At 32.4% G+C, this 23,984-nt stretch overlaps 3 protein-coding genes across 15 annotated transcripts in view; 1 reads left to right on the top strand and 2 right to left on the bottom strand.

Moving 5' to 3' along the window:
- The window catches only part of Hsf (Heat shock factor), a 37,714-nt gene extending 16,834 nt beyond the window's left edge, over positions 1–20,880 (bottom strand). For 4 of the 12 annotated variants that reach the window (XR_013874131.1, XR_013874132.1, XM_080146482.1 and 1 more), the window contains exons 1-13: positions 20,816–20,880; positions 18,364–18,436; positions 16,274–16,340; positions 15,073–15,190; positions 14,486–14,543; positions 13,964–14,044; positions 13,213–13,311; positions 11,697–11,801; positions 7,847–7,932; positions 6,866–7,001; positions 6,279–6,445; positions 4,203–4,265; positions 487–619 (exon numbers count right to left, since the gene is read on the bottom strand). Coding sequence is in view for 4 of the 12 variants with exons in the window: in XM_080146482.1 (XP_080002608.1) it covers positions 487–619; positions 4,203–4,265; positions 6,279–6,445; positions 6,866–7,001; positions 7,847–7,932; positions 11,697–11,801; positions 13,213–13,311; positions 13,964–14,044; positions 14,486–14,543; positions 15,073–15,190; positions 16,274–16,340; positions 18,364–18,436; positions 20,816–20,853 (1,224 nt within the window). In the remaining 8 variants the exon portion in view is untranslated. The remainder of the gene's footprint in view (positions 1–486; positions 620–4,202; positions 4,266–6,278; positions 6,446–6,865; positions 7,002–7,846; positions 7,933–11,696; positions 11,802–13,212; positions 13,312–13,963; positions 14,045–14,485; positions 14,544–15,072; positions 15,191–16,273; positions 16,341–18,363; positions 18,437–20,815) is intronic. The other 8 variants (XR_013874136.1, XM_080146484.1, XR_013874137.1 and 5 more) reach the window with 6 other exon arrangements.
- The window catches only part of l(1)G0004 (RNA-binding protein pno1), a 185,813-nt gene that overhangs the window by 70,732 nt on the left and 91,097 nt on the right, over positions 1–23,984 (top strand). The window lies entirely within an intron of this gene.
- On the bottom strand, positions 21,031–23,984 carry LOC145304574 (uncharacterized). 2 transcript variants are annotated; one of them, XM_080146489.1, is made up of 5 exons: positions 23,916–23,984; positions 23,421–23,501; positions 21,819–21,906; positions 21,475–21,521; positions 21,031–21,089 (listed from the first exon to the last, which is right to left on the bottom strand). In XM_080146489.1, the coding sequence occupies exons 1-5, from the start codon at positions 23,975–23,977 to the stop codon at positions 21,032–21,034; spliced, it is 336 nt and encodes a 111-aa protein (XP_080002615.1). In that variant the 5' UTR covers positions 23,978–23,984; the 3' UTR covers position 21,031. The 2 variants fall into 2 exon arrangements, with proteins under 2 accessions (XP_080002615.1, XP_080002616.1); XM_080146490.1 differs by lacking the exon at positions 21,475–21,521 and having other exon boundaries at positions 21,031–21,360.

Genomic DNA, 23,984 nt, shown 5'->3' with positions numbered 1-23,984 from the left:
ATATATAAATAAACATAAAAAAAAATGTATTTTAGATAATATTTTAATTTTTTTTTTCAGTTTCGATAATAAATATTGACTGAGACCGCCTAAATTGGATTACTTTTAATGTGTCATGTTTCTGACATAGCAAAAGAAGGGACAGTTTTGTATGTCTTTTGTTATGCCGTGGTTATGAGACGAGATTAGAATATATTAACTTTCCAATAACTAAAGGGCACATTGAAAAATACATTAAAAAATAAGTGATTGGGGGGAAAAAATGTAAAAACTAAAAGACACCTGAAAACATTTTTTTTCAATTTTTCTTCCCTCCTTGGTGTAAAAAACTAAAAGAATACCTATGCAAGAGGGGGGATAATATGAAAAAACCAGGAGGCAAAAAAATTTGCAGCAGGGAAAAAAAATAAATGTTGTGCAGAATATACACCCCTGTAGTTAGTTAGTTATTTAGATAGATAGTTAGATAAACAGATAGATAAATACCTGTACAATGGCAGAATTGACTGCTGCCGGGTTGACCAGCCTATACTTGTCCTGCACCACACTGGTAGGGGGGATAACACTGCTTGTCTGTACCATTGTGGGCGGCGGGGAGTCGATATAGGTGTCCACTGACCTAAAATTTTAAGGGGGTCATTTTTTTGGCGTATTTTTCCGTAAAGTTGTGTGTTATGACCTAATGTATGTATATGAAATGGTCATTTTTAAGAACAGCTTGACTTGATAAGAGCATTTGACTATAAAGTTACACCCAACTTTATGAGAAATACGCAAAAAATTTACCCATTTTATGATAATAGTAGCGGCTACGCCCCTAGAGGCCTCTAGTGGCATTTAAATGTTTTTTTTTTATTTTAAATATTTAATTTGAAAAATAATTTGTCTATGGTCAATCAGCTGTTAAATTCATGTTTCTACGCAGCTCTACTACGCTACGTAGAGACATTCATACGCTAGCGACACTATGCGGCAGGAATATTTCATTTTTTTTCGATTTTATTGTGATTTCTCTTGGAAGAGTGGTGGTACCCTCCCCTAAAATAGTTTTAAACCTTCCCAGGACCTATGAGAATCTACCCTGTTAAGGAGAACCCGATCGGTTTAGCGGTTAGCGAGATACTTCGGTACAGACACACAAACAAACATCCTGTTACTTTAGTAGAAGGATAATGATGAGTAATTCTAATATAAGAACCTTTACAAAAAGGTTCTTGCTCACAAAGTGCCTATTGAGAACTGATACACCCCTATCCTATTTTGACACAAGTTAAAAACAAGAAGGGGGGGGGGGGTGTTTTTTTTATATATCCAACTCTTGTGATGGCTTTAACCCACCTGGGCTATATATGAGGAGCTACCAAATACACAATTTTCCTGAACTAACCTGACCTAAAGTAATAAACAAACAAAACAAACACACCTTATTTTTATTTTTGAAAAAGGGGAAAGACAACGAAACTCTGATTTCTGCTAGTCTTTAGGTCATTGAAATACATTATTATAACTATCAATTTTGAATGAATTCATATCCTAGAAAAATCATTCATACAAAATAATTGACGTATGGTTTCGAAACAAATATTATTCAAATTTAAATTCTAAACTAAAACGATAATAAATGATTTTAAAATTGATAATTTTATTATTTGAGGAAAACTAACATCTAATCTCTATTCAGATGATTTTAAAATCTATATAACCTTTTAATGTCAACAAGCTAAAGGGATAATTCCACAAAGTACATTAACCGAGTTATGATACTTAAATGTTCTTTTATTATTTTGGTTAAGCATTGTTTTTTTAAGCGAATAATCTTTGTAAAAAAGAAACAGAATATTTGCAAACCACAGTACTGATATGGTTCTCCTTAACAGTGAAGCTTCTTTTGTGGCTTTAGGTTTATAACTGTTTTTTAGGGAAGGTACCTCCACCCTACAAGAGGAAAATGCCCCTCCTCGAAATTTATTGCATTAATTCTTTTCTTTTTAAAACTAAAAATTGAAAGTGGAGTGGGTCATTTTAATCCCCCCACTCCCCCTCTGCATCGAGTACCCCTAAAAAAAATTACTATGACAAAAAAAGGAACTCAACCTATATATTTCGTCATTTATTGTGGGCATTGTCGATTTATAAACAAGCATTTATACATATCCTATTCACGAGGACGATTAAACCTAATTATAAAGTAGCTACACTATTTAGAAAGTGGATGTCATGTTATCTATAACTTGCATGGGGAGATTTATTTCCTATTAAAATGTAATCATAACAACTTAGCATATTTCCAAAAATTCTATAACATTTTTACGTCATGTTATTACATCGTATCTAGAAGCAAAAATCCATGAAAAAAAAACTGCATCCTTATTGTCTGCGGGTCTGCATCAAAGAATCTCGTTAACCGCTGGATCGATTTTGTGGGAGGGTACCAAAACCCTCACAAGAAAAATAGCTCCTAGAAAAAAATTACCCCTATCCTCTAAAATTTAAATAGACAACTAAAATGAAGTAATGATAGTACAAAACATTAGTGACAGTGTCCTAACTTTTCCACCAATAACTTTAATTTTTGCAAAGGGTACTTTTGTTTATTATAATCATGGGAGTCTTGTCATATCCCAAAATCCCTGGGCTAAAGACAGTACACATTACATGACTATACTGAGATTTCTTGCGGTACAACAATAGATTCTTAACATTATTGTATCATGCTGCTATCACAATAAAATAGAAGACTATAATAAGTAAATATTTTACAGTAACTGTAATAAATAAAATTTCTTAGCACCATCCTAAAGACAATATAATCCAAGTTAAACAAACTTTTAATTGCAGGATCAAGGGGGGAAAATCTTCATGGTGATTCTTCAAAACCTCAGGTTAAAAAAATCCGCAAAGTCTCAAATAATCAGGGATCTTAGGGGATAAGACAATAAACGTAATATGTAGTGATAATCAACCCCTAATATATTAAACAATAATACCCCTTCTGTAGACCAAAATTAATGGTTAAAAAGTTTAGATACTTCTAATTTGTTTGTATAATCCAATCAAGATCTAATAATGGTGGCCACAGTTTTTAAGCACACGAAGGAGAGTGTGTTAATAAGATTTAATGTCTAATATCCCCTTAATATTTCGAAAATAGAACCCCTTAACTTAATTACAGAAAATCTTAATAAACAAAATTATGTTTTCTTCAAAAAAAGAGGGGGGGGGGGGGGGGTGGTGATAATATCTCCTGGTAGAAAAAGGTTTTTAAATTCTGTGCTTGCATAATTTTGGCTAATTCAATACCCCGGGACTATAGTGGAGCAGCCCTGTATTCTTAAAATATTATGTAGTGGCCTTAAAATTTTAGATTCTAACACTGCTCTGAATAAACATTAACACTAACACATTCTTATAAAACTAAGTTCAACAAGTTATTTTTGGCTCATGAATGAAAAAAAAAAATAAGCTACAATGTGTTTAATATTAATCTTGCAATCTATTAGTATTTGACATCTTATAATTAATAATTTGACATAGCCTAGTTTTTTTTTACTGGCAATATTTAAGTACACCCAGAACATATCAATTCTATTACATATAGAAAGTTTATAATAACAGAGGAAATTCCTTGGCTTAACAACTTTGAGGATTTTTATTTCATTTAATTTTGATTTGTTTGTTAAATTCGAAGGTTGAATTTGCAAACGTTTCAACCACTAACTGTAATATACAGAATTGGCAATTTTGAGTATCATAATTGGGGATGTACATTAATGAATCGACCATTGTCCTATTCATTTAGATACCTGCTTAATATAGATCCCATGATTGTCTTAGGCTATATATGTTTAGATTAAGTATTGGGATGGTTTTAAGCTAATTTTCCTTTCCCCAATCCCCACCTTTAAATACAAAGTTTCTAGATGCCAGGGGCACAGCCAAACCACTAGTATGTAAAACAGGTTCTGTCCAAGTCTTAACCAGTACAGATTGTGGATTGATTTGATAGAACATAAACACAACAAAAATAAGAACACAAAGAAAAGCAGAAAATCGCATTATTTTAGAAGTTAATTTCAAGCATAAGAAGCAAATTCTATGCTAAAACATTAATTATGGGCAAAAAGTGCCCTTGATGATTTTCAAATGAAAGCAAACTGTCCAAAGTCTATAAAAAAAAACACAAAAAACAACACTTAACAAACCTTCTAGTAGTGGGCGGAAAAAATTCAGAAATATGAGCAACTGTGCTTGTAGTTGATGTAACCCTTAAAAATGATAATTTTTTCAGGTTTTTGATTATTTTTTTGATGCGCAGCTTTTCTGTAAGAATGGTCTGACTGTATCTATGTTGGAGTATTAAAATGATTATGTCCACCAAGTTGTATTAACAAATCTACTTTAGCGCTGGGCAGACAAATACAAAGATACACAGAAGTTTAATTTTTAGAAGCAAAGCTTCACTTTGTCTGTCAGACGGATGCATTTTTGGGTGTGTGAAGATTTTTTATATTTACTTGGTACGTTGGTCTGTCAATCATGCTATAAATACAAAAAAATATATAAAAGTTCATGTAAAAAGTTTCGTGTCCCCCCCCCCCCCAATCAATGTATTCTTGATTTACCAAATTACAACACACTCTTTAAATTGCTTTGTCCCTATTTAGTATTTGCATAGCTTATTTCTGTTATGCTACTTATGGATGTTTTCATCCTTGTCATATTATCATCTAAAGCATTGTTAATATCTAAAGCTGTGCTATTTACTATTTAGGACTTAAAGTACTATTATATATTTTTCAATTTTAGTAAACTTTCTTTTGATGTTGTATTAAAGGGTAGGATCTACTGCAGTTCACGGTAAAATATTGCAAGTAAGCAATATTTCTAAACATCTATGAATTTTAAAGGCTGCTAGCTGCCACAGGCTTAAAGTACAGATCATGCCCGCACACTGTTTTATGCGGCATAAGATGGCCTACAAATAATCTGAAATAGCCATAAATCAATAATGCATAATTATCTCGCAGTGCAGAGAAAAGCGCGAAAAAGACCTATTTGACGCGTTTTTTCTTCAGTGAAGCTTTCCCTGTGCATAATTGGATCTTGGCTATTTCAGATTATTTGTAGGCCTTCTTATGCCGCTTAAAATGGTGTGCGGGTATGATCTGTACGTTCAGCCGTTTGGCCGCTAGCAGCCTTTAAAATTCATAGATTTTTGGAAATATTGCTTACCAGCAATATTTTACCGTGAACTGCATTAGATCCAAAGGGTACTTCAAGAGTAAAAATAAAACCAATTTTTACAAAATATTGAAACATAGTTCACGTTAGCTTATTCTGTTTTATATAAAAGTATACTTATCGATGGTCAAAGCCATTAAATAGTTTATTAATAGTCTCTATTAACATAATATTTACAATATTTATTTTATTAGATGAAAACTAGATCTATTATTACTCCCGGAAAATAGTTGGAATTGTGAGGAAAATATTAAGAACCAAGAATTACAATAATCATAAGTAGTAAAGCACAAAAATATCACGAAGGGACAAACGGCCTAAGTGAAGTATAGATAATATGTTCAGTTGTCATATGCTAGAGGGGGAGAAAGAAAAATGAATATAAGAAAATCACAAAACCTTTACAAATATGTATTTTGAAGCAAATAGACAGACAGACGGTCCAAAAAAGTTGTATAATGGATGTTCTTTGGTTAGTGGTATTTTCTCCAATAAAAATCAGCAGTTTGTCTTAAATAGCAGACGAGAAATATATTACGGACGGACGGACAAAGTGAATTATAGAATAGCTTCTCTACTAGAAGCAAAGTAGCATGAATATGAAAAATAAGAAACATTGTAAACATAAGTGGGAGGAAAAAGCAATCTTATATCCATCAAGATTTTCTATTTTTATTTTGTATTTTTCAGTTGCGTGGCTAGCTCTAGTATACTTTTATGTGTGTGTGTAGGGGGGGGGGGGGGGGGGGGTGATTACTCTAACTTTCTGATAGTCATCGAAATAATCATTATTCCATTATTCATTCAAAATCAGGGATTTTAAGGGATAAGACAACGGGTGATTAATTATTATTTTTTTCCTCGTGATTATTAACAGTATTATCCATACTATAGATTAAAACATTGGTTGAAAACTTTGTACACTACGAACTTATAGATTGAATTAGCAAATAAAGATTTAGAAAATATTTAGTAAGAACCATTAGGGACTTACATCACCTCCTGCCAGGAAGTTCTTATAAATGTTTGAACCTTACCTCGGCGTCTGGGGCATCTCAATCTTGGGACTAGTAACGGAGGGCATGAAGGACGAGGTTGTCGACATGTTGGAGGGTGATGTCGTCATTGGGGAGGTCACATCGTCCCCCTCCTCCAGCAGAGACATCAGAGGGTTCTCCCCGTCGTCGAGACTGTGTGTTACGTCCTTAAAAATGAGTATTTTTTTAAAGTGAATCTTTTCTATAATTAGGACCTTCCCTTTCCAGTTTTTTTACCCCAAGGAGGGGGGGGGGGGTGGGGGGGGGGAAATGACAAAATGTTTTCAGTGCTCTTTATTTTATTCATTTTTTCCCCTCTCATATATTTTTTTGTTTTTTCCATCAAAGGAGAGAAAAAAGAAAACGTTTTCAGGAATGTTTATTTCTTCATAACCCCCCCTCCCCTCCCCTATCCTACATATTTTTTATTCCCCCCCCCCCCATGTAGATGTAAAATGTCAATAAAAAATATTCTGTATTAATCTTTAATGTCCAATATTTTTAATCGTCAGAAGTGAGAATTTTACGCATATCTTTCAATTATAGTCCATTGTCTTATCCCTTTATATCCCTGGAGTATAGTATACCTGTTTGTTCCTGTATACCTGTATAACAGGGCCAGCAGCACCAGAGTCCAGCTTCGCCTCCTTGGCCTTGAAGGACGGACTGTCAATTGCCAAATGTGTCCCGGGCACGTATCTTCGCTTCAAACCAGTGGTCATTCTAAAAAAAATAAAAATTGTATATAAAAACAGGTTTTCAGAAGCTCTATCAAATTGATACCAAATCATGCCTCAATTACTCTGGTAAAGACTACATGCGGATCTTGTATGTACTAACTTCATCATACTTAAGTTTATTAAGTTTCTTTAGAAAAAAAAACGTGACCATCAAGTTCCTTTGATAACTGGTCTTAATTCCCCCCCCCCCCAAAAAAAAATCCTAGCAATTCCAAAGACCTTTTACTTACTCCCACTCCCAGTAAATTTTAAAAACGTTTCTCGTGTTCATTCGAATCCGGTGGATAGGAACCGGTTATCAATCTCATCCATACGAAAAAAACTATGTCTAGCATCGTATTATATCCAGCTTGTCAGCCCGTGCCTTCGGCACCTCGAGGCTAAAATAACCTGGTTTTAATCTTATAATTGTACATTCTATATCCGCGGAAAGCTGTTTATAATACGATGCGAGAAATAACTATTCGCGTTTAAAACTAATATCAAAAGTTGATGGTAAAATTCACCCCCCCCCCCCCCTTCAAAGAGATTTTAGGAGTGCAGTCGCTAGTAACTTTAATATGTTGTCATCTTTATAATAAAATCCTTTTATATAAAGTAGTAAGTTTTTTTTGTCTGTATCTTAAGATTTCGATATCTACTGAACTGAGTGAGATCTCCATTTAAGGGAATTTTTATATTAATCATTATATGGTTTTAGGCTGTTTTACTTTTTGATCAAGTCTTAGCATGGTTTTATGCTATTTTATGTCCTTCACTACCCCTTTGAATACATACATACTCGCTAAATGCTATGGACGCATCCGCTAATATTTATTAAACTGTAACCTGGGCTGAACAACTGCCATAAGGAAGTGGATGAGTTTATTTACAATCTTTTGCTGCTGCGAATGCTTCTGCCGGAGATTTAATACCTGAAATGTTTAAAAAGTCATATGAAAAATCTTTTATTTAAAAAGGTAGAGGGTCAGCTTACCTCCCTCCCTTTACCTCATGTGTCCCCCTATAGGCCTCTCAAGGTACAGCCGCTTATATAGAATAAAGCAATTACAGTTTTTTAAAAAGGTTATTAATACGCTAATTTATCAGGATTTCAATCCCTTTTTTCATACATGTGGTTTTCCAAATTGTACATTTGAATTTTTGTAGCGCAGCGACTCTATAACTAAGGTGTGAAAACACGTATGTATGTAACGCCGTAACAACTTAAAGTACTTTTACTTTCAAGGTTTAGTGATTTTTAAAAGCATTTTTATTATAAACGTATGGACACTTTTAAAGCTGCACTGCTTAAGAACGTATGGACACAATTGTTCTTGTCAAAAGAAGTTTAAGTGAAGTAATTTTCCTATTTCCAATATAATAGGTAGTAGTACCTACTAGGTATTTTTAGATTTTTAGGAAGAAAAAATCAGAGTCTAAGTTTTGTTAAACTCGAGTTTACAATATTTAGAATTTATAATTTTTTGAGTGTTATTTCGTCCGTTAACAGAGCATTTTTTGGGTATGATTTGTGATTTTAAACTATCTTTATATATAAGTAACAGGATGCTTGTCTACAGAAACAGGGGTGTATATTCTGCAAATTTGACCTGGCTAAGGGGGGGAGGGGGGTAAAAAAAATAAAAAATATGTGGTTGGGGGGAAAAAATAAAAAAATTAAGAGGACTGAAAGCATTTTTTTTTTCTATTTTTCTCCCCTCTTTGGTAAAAAAAATATATGTGGAAGAGAGCATAATATGAATAAAATAAAGAGTTCTGAAAATATTTTTCTATTTATCCCCTTCCTTGCTAGAAAAAACTGAGGGGAAAAAAAATTTGCAGCAGAGAAAAAAATGAATCTTGTGCAGAATATACACCCCTCTTTACCGATATTAGGGCTAAGAAAAGCTTAAACAATCTGACAATCAAAGTCAAAATGAGAAACAAAGAATTATTCAAAATTTTAAACTTGTTTATAAAAAACTTTAACCCTGCATCGATCTTTTATTTTGACGTCAATGGTTTGATCAAATGAAAAATAAATAAAAGAGAGAAAAGAATATTTCAAACAATATTTTTCAAGGGTTGTTTAAAAAGTTTGATAACATAATAAAGTAAACATCAAGAAGAAGTTATGAATGGATTCAAATAACAAGAACAATATCAACCAATAAAAACGATGCTGTATTTTGCAAAGAAAAAGAATGTTTTCAATTACATTTTTTAGTGGTAAACCATAAATCATATTTTAGTAGCAAAGCTACTCTATAACTTACATAAATTTGTATGTATATCTATTTTGTTTGCTAGGTCTGTCAGTCTGTTTGTAATGCTATAGAAACTTTTAAAAATGTGTTTCTTTTACTAATAATCTAATAAAATATTAACTTCAACAACCCCAAGAAATATTTTTAAACTTTTCCAAACTGTTTAATCAAATACATTAACAAAATCTTAAACTGTTCTAAATAAATAGGAGAGTAGCTACACTTACAATCAGCGTTGCGGAGCCGTTTGATTTTAGTGCGGCTCAAGAAAAACTCGACATATTTTTTTCCCCCACGTCTATTTTTGACTTTTGAAGGTTTTAAAAGTTCAATTTTTGATAATAATGGACTTGAAAAACTTAAAAGGGGCATTTGCACATGACATAACAGAGTTGCCAAATTATAATTTATAAAAAGTCTCTTTATTTATCTAGTCCGGAGCCGAAGCCGTTTTTTAACGAAAATACGGCTCCGGCTCCAGCACAATATGGTGGCTACACGGCTCCCGGCTCCGCAACACTGCTTCCAATATTGTTAATATTAAGAAAGAGATATCAATTAAAATAAGGCGGTTCCCTTATATTGCATCTGGACAACAAATAAACTAATTGTAAAAAAGACAAGGTTAGGTTAAGTAGGTTAAGGTTTAAAGAGCCCACAGGGGTTAAAAATAAGTTTTTCTCAGATATTAAAAATAAGAGTTTGGGGGGGGGGGGGGTTAAAGGTCAAGAAATAGGTTTAAGTGGAAGCAAAAAAAATAATATGAATATGAATGAAATCAACGATCTTTATTATTGCAATGAATACAATTTTTATTCAATTATTTTTAACAAAGTTTCTTTTATTCTTATACATTTGTGCGAAAAAATGCTACATCATAAGGTTTGTTTTTAAGTAAATTTTGGCCTGTTCGATTCTAATTATCTGTAGAAAAGTTTGGCGAGGCGATTTGCATGCTATACTAAAAACCATAGTTATTAACGTTTTTTTCAAAAATGTTCAAATCAAACGCAATATGCTATTTACAAAATTTATAAATATAAGGCTTTACGAAAAGTATAAAAAATATTTTGATCCTATAGGTAATATAATGAATCTTAATAATATTCTATTACCTTAATTTGAAAAATACGAATATAAGGTTTTTTTTTTAATGCAACCATCTCGTAATCAGTGAGCAAATGGCACTTAGAATTCGAATTTCGATCTGAACTTTTGCATGAGTAATCCTTGGTAGGTCTATTTTCCCTAAATCGAACTAAAAGTTGAAAAAGTAACGGCTGGCGGCTCAGCCATTTAGCCGTTTTTTGCCTATTTTCAGGGTAAAACCATCATCAATTACATAGGAATAAACTTTTCAAAACATATTTTTGGTTTAATTCATGTTAAATGATAGCAATAACCATTTTTAAATCTTCTAGTACCAACAGCTACCGTCTAGAACCGTTTGATAGCGTTTTGGAGTGGCCAAGATTATTATGTGGAGATAGGTTTCGTGACTAATTTGCATAATAGGTAGCCGAAAAATGGCAAAACTGCTGAGCCGCCAGCCGTTACTGTTCTAACTTTTTGTTCGATTTAGGGAAAATAGACCTACCAAGGATTACTCATGCAAAATTTCAGATGGAAATTCGAATTCTAAGTGCCATTTGCTCACTGATTACGAGATGGTTGCATTAAAAAAAACCTTATATTCGTATTTTTCAAATTAAGGTAATAAAATATTATTAAGATTCATTATATTAAGTGCCATTTGCTCACTGATTACGAGATGGTTGCATTAACCCCCCCCCCCTTCTTACAGATACTTAATGTCAAAAAAGAAATACAGTTTAAAAACACGTAACTGGGGCGCATCACGGAGATGATGGGTTCGAATCCAAACCCAAAAACATTGAAAATTGAACTTCAGATACTAAGCAGATACGTAATAATAATAATATTTTGGGAATGTTTTGGTCCAAAACAGTTGCAACACATTACCATTTAAAATAAAGAATCTCAGACAAAGGTCGTGAAATTAAAGAGTTAATTGTATGGGGGATGTTAGACAAAGTATTGTGACCTAGGTAAAACAAGATGATCTTAAAAATAAGATCTTGTGCCGTAGTATATAATATTTCTCTTTTTGAAGTTACCACAGGGGTGTATCACTGTATATTCTGCACACTAAATTCATTATTTACCCTGGCTGCAAAATAATTCATCCCCCTCCCCCCCCCCCCCCTCCTCTAGTTTTTATCCCAAGAAAAAGAAAAAAATTCCAGTACTCTTTATTTCATGCATGTTTTATCTATCAAGCAATAATTTTAGTTTTTTTTCCTCCAAGGAAGGGGAAAAAGTCTTTTCAGAACTCTATATTTTTTATCCCCCCCCCCCCCCAATTTAACATTTATCTGGGTTGGCGTTAAAAAACTTGTGTTTCCTACCTCCTGCCACAGAGCTTCATTTTCTTTCCTCATTGTATCGAGCTTCGTGTCCGTGTCCTCCTGTCTGTCCTTCAGCATGCTCACCTCGGTCATCAGCTCAGTCACCTACAACAAGAACTCTCTTACTTTGTGAGTCGCACAGGGATCTTCAGGGATAAGACAATGATTCCCCATTAAGATAAACAATATTACCCCGTCTTTAGTTTGGTGGACAAATAATAAATAATTGAGGTACCCAAAGTTTTTAAGCCAACTAATGTAACTTTGGATAACAGTATAATGTACAGTCAATAGTATACATGGAAAAGACAGTTGATAGAAGAAAGATTGAACTTCCCCGATTAGACAGTTCAAATTCCAAAGTTTGGTAAATGTAAAGGGTGAGCAAAAAAATGCGTCGATTTTTCAAATTTAAATTGCGCGTCTTGGGTTTATGGTAGAAAAAAGGTAGGCATACCGTTACAACCGCTATAAAGTCTATTTTTTGAAATATAAAAACAATTTCTGTGCTACGCATTGGTAAGAGCTACGCGTTAAAATAGCTTAACCGACGTTAAACTTGACTTGCGAGTATATTACTAAATATTATAGGATAGGGTGTGCAAAAAGAACTGCGTACATTTTTAAATTTTAAATTGTGCGGCTTGTGTTAATAGTAGAAAATGAACTCTATTTTTTGGAAATATAATAACAGTTCCTGTGCTACAAAAAATCTAGAGGCTAGGTGGTAAAATGTCTCAAACTTTACTCGCACGTCCGGTTTTAAGTCAATTGGGACATATACTACGTAGCTCCTTAACTATACGAAGCAGAGGAATCGATCTTATATTTCTAAAAAAAAATACACTTCATAGCGGTTCTAACGGTATGCGTAAAATTTTTCTACTATTAACACAAGCCGCGCAATTTTAATTTTAAAAATCTACGCATTTTTGCTCACCCTTTATCTATGTAAAAAAGGAAAATTATCATTTTATACCACACCAAGTTAAACAATAGGTACATAAGATACCTACATTGTTGATTGTATACCATAAATCAAAATTTTTAATCGATTTCACATAGAACTAACAAAAACACCCATAAAAGCAAAAAAACCTCTTTTTAATAGTAGTATATTACATACTAGATCATGTTAAAGAAAAATAGATTTTTATGTACAAGAAAAAAAAATTTTTATCTTTAAAAGACACAAAGCCCAAACTAAATGCCTACCTTTAAATTCAAATACATCTTCATCTCAGAATTTTAAATAAGTTAAATGAATAACTTTGTTTTTGCATTAATTTTAATTTACATCAATAAAGAAAAAAAGAAAAATCTAAAACAGCATATCAACGCAAACCTTATTTAATGGATAAAATCTAATTTTAACAATTACTAAAATCTCTTTGTACAATGTACATACATGATATAAGAAACATTATAAAAAGTTTACATCCAAATACCATACCCAAACGAAAGCCGTCCTCAAAGGGTTAAAGGCTTGGTTTAACCCTTTTTAGACTATATTTACCCGAGGCCTATCAGTGTCGATAACGACCTTGTCGGACTTGATGTTAGGTAGAGTGTCCACCAGGGTTGACGCTGTGTTCTTCCCCACCACGCTCGACACCTGACAAAAAAGGTAGTGAGTATTTTTTGACAATGAAGTAGATAATAATATGTTACATCATGTAAAAATAACAAGCTAACAACATCTTATGGGGAAATCTAGCCTTAAACTAGGGGACTTTAAGGGATAATACACGGTACAATAAATTGATATACATCTTCAATGATGATAAACCAAGTCATTCCTTCTGTAGAATAAAATCATTGGGTAGTTTAAAAGTTTTGACACTAAAAGTTTGAAAATTGGGGTTTAGGCATCTTTAAAATTATGTGTAATTATCTATAACACAAAGTAGAATGATGTCTGTCCGTCCATCCCTTAAGATCTCGGTAACCACTGAACCGATTGGATTCTACTCTTCAGGGAATATACCTACTGGTCCTGTGGTGGTTTTAGGCTATTTTCTTGATGGGCAGGACACCCCCACCTCCCAAAAACAAAAACACCCCAATTTTTTTCCCATATATTTTGCGAATTCGCAATTTTTTCGGCTGGGTAGGTAATAGAAGATTTAATGATTCCCATATTCACATCATTTTTTTTAGGCACATACCTAATGTGTTTTTAATTACCTCTTGGGACAAAGCCCCTAGAGGCTATGGGCGAAGCCGCTAGTTATCTAAAAAGACCTGCAAAACTTTGTAAAGCATACCTTTCTTTTAATTTCTGGTAGCAGATGTTCTTGGCCTCTGATAAAATAGGGATGGGCAAACTCTATCTCATCTCTATCACCCTTTAAAGTATTGTATTGTATATTATTTATGATGTTTTGAATAGGTATTAACAGAGGGTATATTCTGCACAAGATTTTTTTTTCCACGGCTGCAAAATATCTATGTAATTTTTTCCCTAAGGTTACAAGTAGGAAAATGTTTTGATATTCTTTATTTTATTCACTTTTTTTACCCCTCCACATATTGTTCTTGTTTTTTCCCCCCAAGGAGACAATAACTTGTTTTCTCGTATTCATTCGAATCCGGTGGATAGGAACCGGTTCTCATCCATACGAAAAAACTATGTCTAGCATCGTATTATATCCAGTTTTCTACGAAAAATCTAGGGGGGAAAAAAATAAAAAACTTTGTAGCAGGGAAAAAAAAATAAATCTTGTGCAGAATATACACCCCTGGCAATAAAGTAATTTTTTTTTGGATTTTATTATCAATTTATTTACCTTCAAGCCTCCAGAATCAACACTGACCACTTTATGGAATCCATACATATTCAGTTGCCTAAAAATTTAAATTTAAGATGTTAATCAAAGTATGCACTGATAAGAGGTGGACCAGAGGTGTATTTTTCTTACTTTGTTTAATTTCTTTCCCTCCAATCTCATCTCTTAACGATGCCTCACAGCGTGACGCTTCCAATGACCACTAAACAAGCACTGTGCTTGACCTATGCCTAAAATATATACCCCTGGGGTAGGAATGATTTATTTATAAAAATATTATTGCGAATTCCCCCCACATCATAAAATTGTTTATACATTATAGTCAAGAATAAGGTATAGCCAACAAGCAAAATAAATCTAAAATAATATTTGGGGGGCAGATATAAAGGTCATCAATTCTACTAAGTGTTGCCCCCCCCCCCCCCAACGACGGCTGAAAATCACTTATAGGTTTTCGAATTAATTTCGTTGGTGGTATAAGCTACTTTATAGTTATTCATCTGGTCGAGAAATTGCAGACAAATAATAATCTTTACATGTGACAAAACTAATCTAACTGTATAAAAGCTTTGCTTAAAATTACCTACCTAATGAAAGACGCCATATTAGAATGTTTGTAATAATATGGTAGAAGATCTCTTGAAAATTCAGCCTGGTTTTTTATCATGAAAGAATTTCCACTGTCCGTCCAAGAAATCAACAAATCTAAAAATAAAGAAAGGTTTTGTATCTTTATAAAAAAAAGTAGTAGGATGTCTGTTAGTCTATTAAATATGTGTTTGTTTACCTGTGTGTACCGAAAAAAAATAGCAATCTAAATACTCTCATGTTTTCAGGGTAAATCGAGGTCATTAGAAACATAACAAAAACTTTAAAAAAAACCCTACAAGTTAAATTATGTTCAGTTTTTTTTTAAATTTTTGCAATTGGTTATTTTCTTTTTTATAACTCTCCAAGACAAACGTGATATTATTTCAAAAAAACTTGTTCTTAGCTATCACCTACAAATATGCATTAATTCAATTTATTGAATTTCCAAAACAAATAATACAAAACCTCAATAAAAATTGTCTAGGTAATTTGTAGATTTATAGTCCCCAAACTTTATATAAAAATATTTGTGTACACTAAGGCAATATATAAACCAGCTGGAGTTTTAGTGACACAATTTAAGGTAAAGTACAAGCAAAACCAAAAGTAAGTACAGTATAGCTCTGATAATCAATTTTTGCATGTTAATTATTCAACCAATTTTAAACTTTGCAGGAGAATTGCTGTAGTACTAGGATAAAATATTTCCTTGCAATAAAGAATATGGCAAGTCAATATCAAAGATGCGTGCCCATGTTTAAGATTCGATTTACTTTGAATTATCCTAGACATCTTATTAACTTTAAAATTTCATTCCTAAGACAATTAGCCACAATTTTATAGGTTTAGCAACTAAATAATTAAGTCTTAAAACACAAGTATGAATAACTAAAGCGTCCTTCATTTTATGAAGTTTTGTTTAGCTTTGCTTTTATGGATGTTATCGTCCTTGTTTACTTTGATCCTAGTGAGCACCTCCCACTGTAGGAATGAACTAAATCTACAATGACTTTAGGAATCCTAAGGGATAAGACACAGAACAATAAAATAAAATCAACAGAGCCCCTTCTGTAGATTTTGAATTATTAAGATTTCTCTAAAGTACCCAAAGTTATTACCCTACGAATAAGAGAACAGGTCTATTAAACTTTGGATAATAGTCCAATGTCCCCTCCCTCCCTGAAAAAGAAAAACTACCTGTTTCTGGATTATCCACCATTTTCCAGAGCTTGGCCAGGAACGCTGGTACATTTGTGGAGGCAGACTAAAAATATTTTCATTAATTATAAGGTATAGTTCCAGGATATACATTTCACAGGTTAAGATACTAAAATTATCGGTTACTGTGGCATATCATGTAACGTATCCGCTCGTTATCGCGAAGGTGTTAGGTTAGCATCTCGAACCGGAACCACGTCATAATTAAAGACGTTAATAATGGTTCCAACAGCTGCTGCTATGTCAGTTGCGTGGCGTAAATTGCTGGAACAAAGAAAATTCCTTGGCCCAAAACAGGTAAAACTCATTACCATGCACAGTTATGACTACAAGAAAAAAGTCGTGTAATCAAAGGGTAGGTAGTCTAAAGGACTCTCAAGTCCTAATCCTTTCTAGTTCTAACCTAATATAATATAAGCAACAAGGTAAAGTGAATACACGAGTTCTTTGTCCGTAATCAACAGTACCAACTTTCTTTAACCAAGAACTAATTGTGATTATTAATCAAAATTATAATTTCCTTGGCTTCTCATGTACTAGATACGTCAAGATAAAACTAGAGTTATTAATATATTATTCTTAGAATATTAATATAAAGTCGTGAATAACACATTCAACTAACAGGATGTATGTCTGTCGTTCTGTCTGTAGCTACAGGTATCACTACAATGGACCAAGACATACCTAGTTCTTCTTTACAGTGAAGCTTTTTGTAAATCCAAGGAGGATTTAAATTATTTTAAGTCATTTAAAATCAAAATTTCCTCAACTTAATATAACTTATCAGCAGGGTTTCGGATCCGGATCCGCAAGGATCCGCATATTTTGAGTCCAAGGATCCGGATCCGGATCCTTAGACTCCAAAAAATGCGGAAAAAATGGAAAAATCTACCTAAATTTATAAAAAATCTCAGACATTCTCTTGATGAGAGCCAATCTTTAAGGTTTAGGTTCAGACTTGAAAATTAAAAGTATTTTTGACTTCGAATTAAAGAATAAAATTTTTTTGAAAAATTTGGTGATTTTATTTTTATTGTCAAAGATCCGGATCCGGATCCGCACTGACCAAATTTTGAGGATCCGGATCCGCATAAAATCAATGCGGATCCGAAACCCTGCTTATCAGAAACCATTCAAAGTAGGGCAACTCTCAAATTCTTCATTTTCTAAAGATTTAAATAAGCTTCTTAATGATGTCATTCAGTTTGGTTGAACATTTTAAAAGTAGAGAATTTCTATGAACATGTACTGTAAGGCCAAACGGTAATATTTGTTAATGGCACACTAATGCACGAGAGAATTGTTCTATTGATTTAAAATGGGTAAAATAGTTATTTCAATTCCTGTATAAGAAAATAACTTTCTAAAAATTAATATATTTTTTTAAATACCTATTTTGAAAATAAGTGTCTGCATACCGTCAACTTACACATTTTATTTTCATATCATTTGTCATGAAATAATCTCTAAACTAAAGGTGTATGATTTGTAATAAAACTAATTCTATGGAAGCTGTATTCCTTGTAATACCCGAAAACTTTTAATATGGTTTGCAGGTTTAGAGTTTGAAATTTCAATAAAGGGAAAAGTAGGTTGCGGGTAAAATCCGTAAAAGTGTGTGTTTTAAAGCTTAAAAAGAGTAGTAGAATGATAATATTCACTAAATATGTGTATTTCTTATTGAAAAGAACTCTTTTTTTTTAGTTAACATAAATTTTTATTGTTCTACTACTGTTTTTAACTTAAAACACACAACCTTTACGGATTTTACCCGCAACCTACCTTTCCCTTATTCATGAAATTATACGTGATTTTCTTCACAAAATAAATTGCCAAATACTCGAAAAAAACAAAATATAATAGTTATTTATCGCATCATATTTTAGACAGCATTCCGCAGATAATAAATTAAAAAGCCAGGGCCAATAGAACTACTTTTTATGATTCGTGAAAAATTGTCTATAACACGATGCTATACTATAATTCTTTAGTGTTGCTTAGAAAGAACCGGTACTAATCCGGCGGATACTAACCGGATTCGAAGCCATACTAAAAAAGACTTTATGTACCTGGGGCATAATAATTTCCATGATGGGAGCCTGATTTGTGTTGTACTGGGCCTGTCCACCGCTGGTTAATCCTGTTCAGTATGGATTTATTTTAATTCTTTTTTTATTTAAGAATCTTAGTTTTTTTCTTATTATCTATAATACAAAGTAGAACGATGTCTGTCTGTCCGTCTGAAGCATAAGATCTCAGTATCCACAGTACCGAATGGTCCTACTCTTCAGGGAATATACCTACTGGTCCTGTGATGGTTTTAAGCTATTTTCTTAGGGGCCCCCAAAAAACCAATTTCTCCCTCCAAAAATTGATCTAAAATGATCAAACGAAGCCGTTAGTATGTCATTGTCTATAAACCAATGAACTATAAATTGAAGTTGTACAACACCCCTAAAAACGATAAACAAAATTACCAGTTCTAATGGAAAAGATTGAAAACGAAAGGTTCGTACAAAACAAAGTTTTCATGCCAATGAATGAGATACCTAATTAAAACTGCAAGAGTACAATGCCTCCATTTTCCAGCAATTACATAAAAAAAAGGGTAGGTTGGTATGTATTTGCTTATCAATCAAGAATCATTATTAACCATACCATAAATAATGTCTTTTAAAACAAGGTTAATTCGTGCATATGCTTCTTAAGCAAAAAAAACATCCTTTAATAGCACTGCAGACAGACAGACAGACCGACATGTTTAGGTACTTATTATGAAGCTTAACTATTAAAAATAAAACATTGATTTAAAATAAGATAGGTACATACATATTGCCTCACAAAAAATATTAAATATTCATGAAAAAAGGATTACTTTGTTATGCTTTCCACGCTTTATACATTTTGAATATTATACACAAAATCTTTTCCTCTGATATTCATATTTTATTAGCTTGGTTTTCCAAGGATGGCAGGGACATTAAACTAATAGATATATTGTTATCTGGATGTTGCACAAGATTTTCACAGTGGTGTATATTCTGAACAAGATTCTTTTAATTTTTACCAAGGAGGGGAGAAAAATTGGAATTTTTTTTCCAGTTCTCTTGAGTTTTGCATTTTTTCCCCCCAAGCACATATTTCTTTCGTTTTTTTTGTAACCTCCCCTTTAGCAGGGTCAAATCAAAATTTGCAGAATATAAACCCCTAGATTTTCATGTACTCTGATAAAGTGATGCTCGCAGCTGGCTGAAAAAATGATACCCTCATTCTTTCCTACTAGACGAACAAACTGACCAATAAATGAGGTCCATTTAAGCAAACTCAATATTTCCCTGTCAATATATCCACGAATATCTTATATCCATTATTATACCATGCCTGTTTTTTAACATTGTTCTCTCATTTGTTGACTAAAAAAAGGGGGGAGGCGGATGTGCCACTTTTTGAAACCAAATATCTTCATGTCTTAGAATAGTGTATTTTTTTTAAAAATAGGTTGAAACATACCAACTTTAAAATACAATCTTTTCTAAAAGTAATTTTACCCTTCGACAATTGTAATTTTGTTGATCATCATTGGGAGTGTAAATCACTTATCTTCAATTGTCTTATCCCTAAAGATTCCTGGGTTTAAAACAAAATAAACAATATAGTTACATCATGTGAACCTAGGTACTATTACATAATTGAAAGTACCTAATACATTTTTTAATTATCTATATTAGGCAAATGCATTTTTTTTCTTTAAAAGCACTTAAACCGATTAGTGGGTATAAAAGAACAAATCGTTACTAACCCCAGAACCAAAATGGTTCCCTTTTACAATGAAGCATCCTATAGGTTCAGAGAAGGGTTAAAACTATTTGGGGGAAGGAAACCCAAACCTTTCCGAGATAAACCACCGTGACCTTCCCCCCTCCCAAAAAAGTGTGAGGTGAACTTCCCCCTCCCCACAAATGCCATAGAGGCCTCTAGGGATGTGGCCGATCGCCTTAAATAACGATAAACCCCCTCCCCTTTCCAACAAGTACACCTAAAGACCTTTTGGGATGTGCTCTTTTGAATATTTTGTCCTATTTGTAGATTACTCTTTAGTTAAATAAATAGGTAGTAGGTTTCATTCTTTGTTAATATTTATGAAATAACATTTTTTGTTGGATTACTTTAAACATTCGCCCACACCTTTTAATTTTCATTGTTAAGAATTTTTGTATGAATAAAAATGAATGAAATAATACCTAATAGAATATTAGAAATGTATCTTTTGTATAGTAAAAAAAAAATTCTTTGCATGTGATTGATAAAACTCTTGATTCTATAAAATATCAAAGGTTTCCCGTAAATAAAACAAGGATGATAATGTCAAATAGTAGCGAAGCTTTATAAAGAGAAAGAGTAGAAGTAAGGAGAGATAACATTTTGATTATTCAATGAAACAACCAGAACGTATTCTAGAAATATAATCTAACTGAAGTTAACATTACATTAATATCTTTTTTATAAAATAAATCCTTTCCTCCTCCAGAATTGACTACAGCAATCCTGTTAACTGGCATTTTAAAATCTATTCTTCTATCTGAAAACTTATATTTGTAATGGTTATAAATCTAAATAAACTAGATTATTTTATTAATACATGAAAAATCTGTCACAAAATACATAAAAGTTCTAAAAAGATATCACATTCAGAGTTAATAAATAAAATACAAATAAGGGAAAAATATTTTGTCAAGTTTATAAAACCGAGGGTAGTCGTTCATAATCATCAACATCTAACAAGTAAGTTGTCCTTTAAGATATTAAATATATCTAGAATCAAAACAAATTCAAATAAAATAGGGTAGAGGCTCTAAAGTCTAAATAGTGTTTCAAGATTTAAACATCCTTTACAATGGAAATTTTCTAAACTCGCTCTGTAACTTAACCCTCAGGGACGAAAGTACATACGCTTGTTATGGAGTTGCTGTGCTAAAAATATTCTATTACATAAAAGTTAATCAATTAGGAAAAATGCGACGTTTAACTCTAAAACTTCTTGTATTAGCTCTCTCTGAAGGCATAACCTTAAAGATTATTATGGGTATCAAAAAAGAAATCTTACAGAAATACATCTCATCATAATTGAATGAAAAAGAATAAGAACTATTTTCAATATTCTAGATATATCTAAATTCCTTGAGTTTAAATCTGTTAGAGGGATTTTAGCAGGGGTCAAATCAAACTCCTAAAATATTTCATACAGATAAAAATCCTTTTATAATTTGTTAATCTTTGTTTCTATAAAAGTGAAGATTGACAGTCCAAGTAAAAAATATTTAAACCATAAAAAAACGACAACTCCAGACTTTTGTATAAAAGTTTTCCCAGGAATATATTTCAGGGGAAGACGAGGCTACTTTGTATGTAAAAAGGTCAAAAGTTTTTTGAGAAAAATAAAGCAAATTTAAACTAAAGTTGCCTTTCACAACCTTTCACATTGGCCTTCAATTACTTACTTTCATTACATTTCACAGTAGCCTACCTTATCAAATTCACCTTCCCAGCTCCAAGAAAAAAGTCGTCTGGCCGGTGAACCCTTCAGGGGGGAGGGTTCCCATTTGCCTAGAGTCCTAAATTTTTTATAGGTTTACAAGGCCAGGACAATTAAAGTTAATAATGGTTAGAATATATTATCCGTAACCATCCTCCATTGCAAGCATTGTTTTCAACTTACAAGGATGATTGCATCCATAATGGCGATGACGGCCAGACAAATAAGATGACATTTGTCTGGATATCAATATCCCCCCCCCCCCAAAAAAAAAACAAGTGAATTATCATATTCCTTATTTTTTTATTCTAAAAAGCAAACAAATCATCAAGTTAAAATTAAAAATAAGAACTTACTGGTAGAACTAATTACAAAGTTGCTGCTACGCTTAAATAGAAAGAAATGGATAATAAGAAAGTTAATGTCAATACGCAGAGCATAAAAATTCAGCTAATTACATATTAAAGAAAATGAACAGTAAACTGTAATCCAGCTGCAAAATTTATTAATAAATATTTATAACTTATTATCTACTTTTTTCTGGTGTAATTAAAATAATATATACTAATCTATAAGTGAATATTGTACAATTTAAATAGAATTGACAATTAATCATTGGATGAAGTCATATTGTACGCCTACGTACGCAAGAATATCTCAAACATAAGAAGGATAAATAAAAGAATTTTAGATTAATTAAAATATAACCAAACACTACGGCCGTCCTAAAATTTTTTGAGGTGGCTAAAATGAGAGGTTTAAAAAATTTAGGTGAGGGGGGTGGGATACTCTAATGTATCTAAATTAAAATAAGGTGTTTCAAAGCTGAGGGGAGTTAAAATCCTATATAACATAATACATTGCTTGTGTGAATTTTTGTCTACACTTAACGGATTTGATAATATTTGACCTAAAATCCAATTTATATGAAAAAAAGACCTATAATACAACTATATAAAATAACATTGTTGTCAATAAAATCACGGCGGCCTTTTTTGCTTGGTTTATTCAGTTTATGTTTATATAAATATGAATCAGCTCGCTAGGGCTTATGTAATTCGTAAATAAAGGAATGTTTTCCATTTTTTCTCTGTCAGATTTTTACCCAATATGTTAGCCCAATATCTTATTCATTTTCTTGTTTTTACGTAATTCTTTGATTTAGAAACAAAATTGAATTGTTAACCATAATTTTCATAAGTATATCACATTAGATAATTGATGAAAAATGCTATAAAAGTGGATAAACAACGGGAGAAATTTAGCATATTAGTTTTGGTCCTCCATAATCCAAATTAAGAAATTGTGCGCGAATGCCGCAAATCTACAGATACTTAAAGTAAGGATGAGAGGGTAACTTTCTAAACTAATTATTCTGAACATTATTGGTACATCTGGGCTATAAAACTATAACACATGCTTAAATGTTATGGTTTAGAATACTTATGAAAGAGCTCAGGAAAAGAAAGGTAGCTAACGATTGTAATTTAGACAAATTACTGTTTTCTAATAAAGATAGTTCTGATTTTATCAAGTATCTTTATACAATATACATCTGTCCCATCGAAAAAACATTTTACAAAAAGATTGTACCTAGGAGTTCTGTTGTCAGCAAGGCTGGGATCCCATTCGAGCCCTTTGGCGCATTCAGGGGTATTCACACACCAAGAGTTTCTTAAATAATACCATATTTAAAAGTGTTAACATATGAATATGGCGGTTTTTGTGGCTCATTGTTAACAATTTTCAACCTATCTTAGCAACCCATTAAGACGATCATAAATGATCTGATCCAAAACGATTTTTACTGGTCATTCATAGATTTTTTTTGATTAAATTAATCTCTACTCTCTAGGAGATGTTGAAAAAGTAGCCTAACCTCACTAGGTCCCTTTAAGATAAAACCGACAAGGACCAGCAATTTCCGAAATATATAGCTTCAGAGATAAGATAAACACCCTCCCAGGACCTATAAGAAGCTACATTGTAAAGAAAAACCATATCGGTGCAGCAGTGAGCGAGATCCTTAATTACAAACAGTTGATTTCAGATCTTAAATAGTACATCATTCCAATTTGAGTTAACTACCTTCTCTTAGGTGTAAGTCTGTTGACAATGCTTGCCACAAACAAAGGCTTACGAGCAGACATTTTTATG

The sequence above is a fragment of the Acartia tonsa genome, chromosome 13, assembly GCF_053477335.1.
Source record: "Acartia tonsa isolate MP-2025a chromosome 13, ASM5347733v1, whole genome shotgun sequence".
Lineage (NCBI taxonomy): Eukaryota > Metazoa > Arthropoda > Copepoda > Calanoida > Acartiidae > Acartia > Acartia tonsa.
The sequence above is the reverse complement of the archived record's forward strand: the minus strand, read 5'-3'. Positions and strand labels throughout refer to the sequence as shown.

What these genes read in the sequence shown, in the direction of transcription:
- LOC145304574 (XM_080146489.1), bottom strand. Translation starts at nt 23,977, where the DNA reads ATGTCTGCTCGTAAGCCTTTGTTTGTGGCAAGCATTGTCAACAGACTT. An exon ending in AGACTTACACCTAAGAGAAG is followed by an intron (nt 23,502 to 23,915) that starts GTAGTTAACTCA and finishes GTATTATTTAAG; the next exon opens with AAACTCTTGGTGTGTGAATA. An exon ending in CCTCTAACAGATTTAAACTC is followed by an intron (nt 21,090 to 21,474) that starts AAGGAATTTAGA and finishes TTTAATATCTTA; the next exon opens with AAGGACAACTTACTTGTTAG.